This window comes from Parus major, chromosome 5 (genome assembly GCF_001522545.3).
Source record: "Parus major isolate Abel chromosome 5, Parus_major1.1, whole genome shotgun sequence".
Taxonomy (NCBI): domain Eukaryota; kingdom Metazoa; phylum Chordata; class Aves; order Passeriformes; family Paridae; genus Parus; species Parus major.
Window position 1 is genome coordinate 60,923,238 of NC_031774.1, and position 3,156 is coordinate 60,926,393.

Below are 3,156 nucleotides of genomic sequence, written 5' to 3' on the forward strand. Positions count from 1 at the left end.
CGGGAGGAACAGCCCGGGATGGCACCGGGAGCCCGGGACACACTGCCCGGGATGGGGCAGGAACGGGAGGAGCCCAGGACACACTGCCCGGGATGGGGTAAGGACCGGGAGCTGCTGCGGTCACCTCTGCACAGGTGCCCGAGGGCTGACAGCACAGCTGAGCAGTGAAAACAGGGAATGGCAGAGGGAAACAGAGGGTGGGGCAGCAGGAGAGGGGATGGAAGCAGAGCCCGTGCCAGTGCCCCGGGCTGCTCAGCCGGGAGAGACTGGAATGTGTAAAGAGCTGAGACGGGACAGGAAAGCTCCCGGGAGAGGGTGGGAAAGGCTCTTCCCGGGCAGCGATCCCGGCAGGAAAGGTGCAGGAAGGAATTCCCTGAGCAGCGATCCCGGCAGGAAAGGTGCAGGAAGGAATTCCCTGAGCAGCGATCCCGGCAGGAAAGGTGCAGGAAGGCTCTCCCTGGCTCCAGGGGAGGAGAAGGAGCGGCTGGCCGGGCCCCGGAGGCCCTGCCGGGCCCTGTGCTGGCGTTACCTGTTGGCCACGGCGGCGATGGAGCCGAAGGAGTGGCAGAGGTTGAGGGCAGCTCCGTAGCTGAGGTTGGGAATGCTCAGGTAGAAGTTGAGGATGTCCCGCCGGTGCCCCTCCGGCTCGGTTGGCACCTGGATGGCAGCGTCCTTCCTGTGCTCCAGCAGAGCCAGGTCCTTCAGCAGAGCTGCAGTTTCCTCCTGGCAGGAGCTGAAGAGGATCCTTATCCCAGCCTGGACCAAGGCCGAGAGCACTCCATCATAGTACTGAGTCCTCTGGAAAAACCGGGATGTTTCTCCTGAGGAGTGGAAGTACAGGACAGCAAGAGCCTGTTACTGTCTAGTGCAGTCATTTCATTGCAGAGTTTGGATTTCTGGATTATCTGTGCATGGATAAAATTGTGCTTGTTCCTGACATGGAATCCCAGAATGGTTTGGGTTGGGAGGGATCCCAAATCCCCCCCAGTGCCCCCCCAGCCATGGCAGGGACAGCTCCCACTGTCCCAATGTCCAGCCCCAATGTCCAGCCTGGCCTTGGGCACTGCCAGGGATCCAGGGACAGCCACAGCTGCTCTGGCAATTCCAGCCCAGCCAGCAATTCCCAATTCCCAATCTCCCATCCATCCCTGCCCTCTGGCACTGGGAGCCATTCCCTGTGTCCCATCAGGGCACTCTGGCAGCACCCACCTGGCCTGACCCTGTCTGTCTCCACAATCACACAGATCCTCTGGAAGATGCCCTGCAGGCACTGCAGCCTCCGGCTGAGTTTATTCCTGTTCCCGGGGCTCTGCAGCTCCGACTGGAGCACCCTGTCCACGGCCAGGCGGTTGCTGACGATGTAATCGCTGGTGCCCAGGGAGCAGATCTGCAGCCGCAGCCCGTGCACGGCCCGCAGGCACGACAGCACCTCCGGGCCCGAGCAGATCTCCCGGCTGTCTGCCAGGATGCACAGGGAGGGGCTGGGATCCCCAGGAACAGAAATCCCAGCCATGGAGGGGCTGGGATCCCCAGGAACAGAAATCCCAGCCAGGGATGGGCTGGGATCCCCAGGAACATGGGAAATTCCAGCCAGGGACAGCCTGGGATCCCCAGGAACAGAAATCCCAGCCAGGGATGGGCTGGGATCCCCAGGAACACGGGAAATTCCAGCCAGGGAGGGGCTGGGATCCCCAGGAACAGAAATCCCAGCCATGGATGGGCTGGGATCCCCAGGAACACGGGAAATTCCAGCCAGGGACAGCCTGGCATCCCCAGGAACACGGGAAATCCGAGCTGTGGCTGAGGAAGGCTTTGGGACAGCAGGACACGCCGAGTCTGAGCTGCTCCCGTGGGTCTTCAAAGAGCTGCACACCTGTGAGTGCTGAAAAATCACAGATCATGGGGTTTTACATCAAACCAACAAAAGGATGTTCTGCAGTATCAACACTTTCAGACTGGCACTTTAATCCCTGTATCAGTCTCCCCGCTGAGCTGGGCTGATTATCCCAGAGTCTGGATGACAAAAGCAGCAGCTTTCACTAAAACCCTGGATCCTGGAAAGGACAGAGATCAGGAACCCAACCTCAGGGAGGTGCTGAAAGCCCTGAACTCAGACAGTGAACCAGGATTTGCTAACTACAAACCCAAAGGATCAGTGGATGCTGCTGTTCCACACAGACCCACGATCCTCCATGGCTGTCAGACCCAAGGGAGAATCTAATCCCAGTTTTTATTTGTTCACCCCTAAAATATTCCAGGTTACCCTGGGAGTACAAAGCTTCGAGCAGCAAAGGAAAGGGAGATGGTCCCTGGAAGAGCCCAAGGTCAGGCTGGAGCAAGCTGGTCTATGGAAGGTGTCTGCCCATGGCAGGGGTGCAGAGGGATGGGCTTTAAGGTCCCTTCCAACCCAAACCATTCCATAATTCCAGGATTCCCTGGCTCCTGCTGCTCACAGCCCCCAGAAGAGCCCTGGCACAGGAATTCTTTCCCACAAGGAAGCTCCCTGCTTTCCCTGCACACTGACCTCAGCAGCAGCCTGCAGATCCGTGTTCCTGCAGGCAGAGCCAGCTGGGGGGATGGATCTGCTCCTGCCTGGAGGCTCTGGGGGAAGATCCAGCATCCCAGACACTTCCAAACCCAGCAGCCTCTCCGTGTGCTGTCCCCCAGGCTGAGGAGCTGCCCCAGCCCCGCTCCCGAGCTGGGCAGAGGGGGCTGAGGGCAGGGCCTGGGGGAGCTGCCCCTTGCCCTGCCCTGCCCCCAGGGGCTTCTCCCTGCTGGCTCCCGTCTCCTCCTCCTCGCTGGAGTCGCTCAGGACAATAATTCGGGATGGTTTCTTCTTCTGCAGCGGGGCAGGAGCGTTCCCTGCCAGCCCCGCCTGGTTCAGCCTCTTCCTGCGCCGGGTCAGGTACCGGCTCCTGCTGCAAGCCTTGAGCACATCAAAACTCACAGCCACTTCTTCTTCCTCCTCTTCCTCCTCTTCCTCCTCCTCCTCCTCCTCCTCCTCCTCCCCCACACAGAAACTGTCCTCAGCGTAAGCCGCGTCTTGCTCGGGAATCTGGGGGAAAACAGACCCAGGGAGTTTTGGAAAACTGCAGTGATTTTACTGCCCCATGGCAGCCCTGGCTTCTCCAGCCCTCCCCACACACAAATGCTGGG

At 60.1% G+C, this 3,156-nt stretch overlaps 1 protein-coding gene across 1 annotated transcript in view; it reads right to left on the reverse strand.

Moving 5' to 3' along the window:
* Positions 1–7: 7 nt before the first annotated feature.
* Positions 8–3,156, reverse strand: part of FANCM (FA complementation group M) — a 57,489-nt gene continuing 54,340 nt past the window's right edge. Inside the window, exons 18-20 of the mRNA XM_033515237.1 lie at positions 2,525–3,055; positions 1,210–1,882; positions 8–821 (exon numbers count right to left, since the gene is read on the reverse strand). Of these exons, the coding sequence (XP_033371128.1) occupies positions 526–821; positions 1,210–1,882; positions 2,525–3,055 (1,500 nt within the window). The 3' untranslated portion in view covers positions 8–525. The remainder of the gene's footprint in view (positions 822–1,209; positions 1,883–2,524; positions 3,056–3,156) is intronic.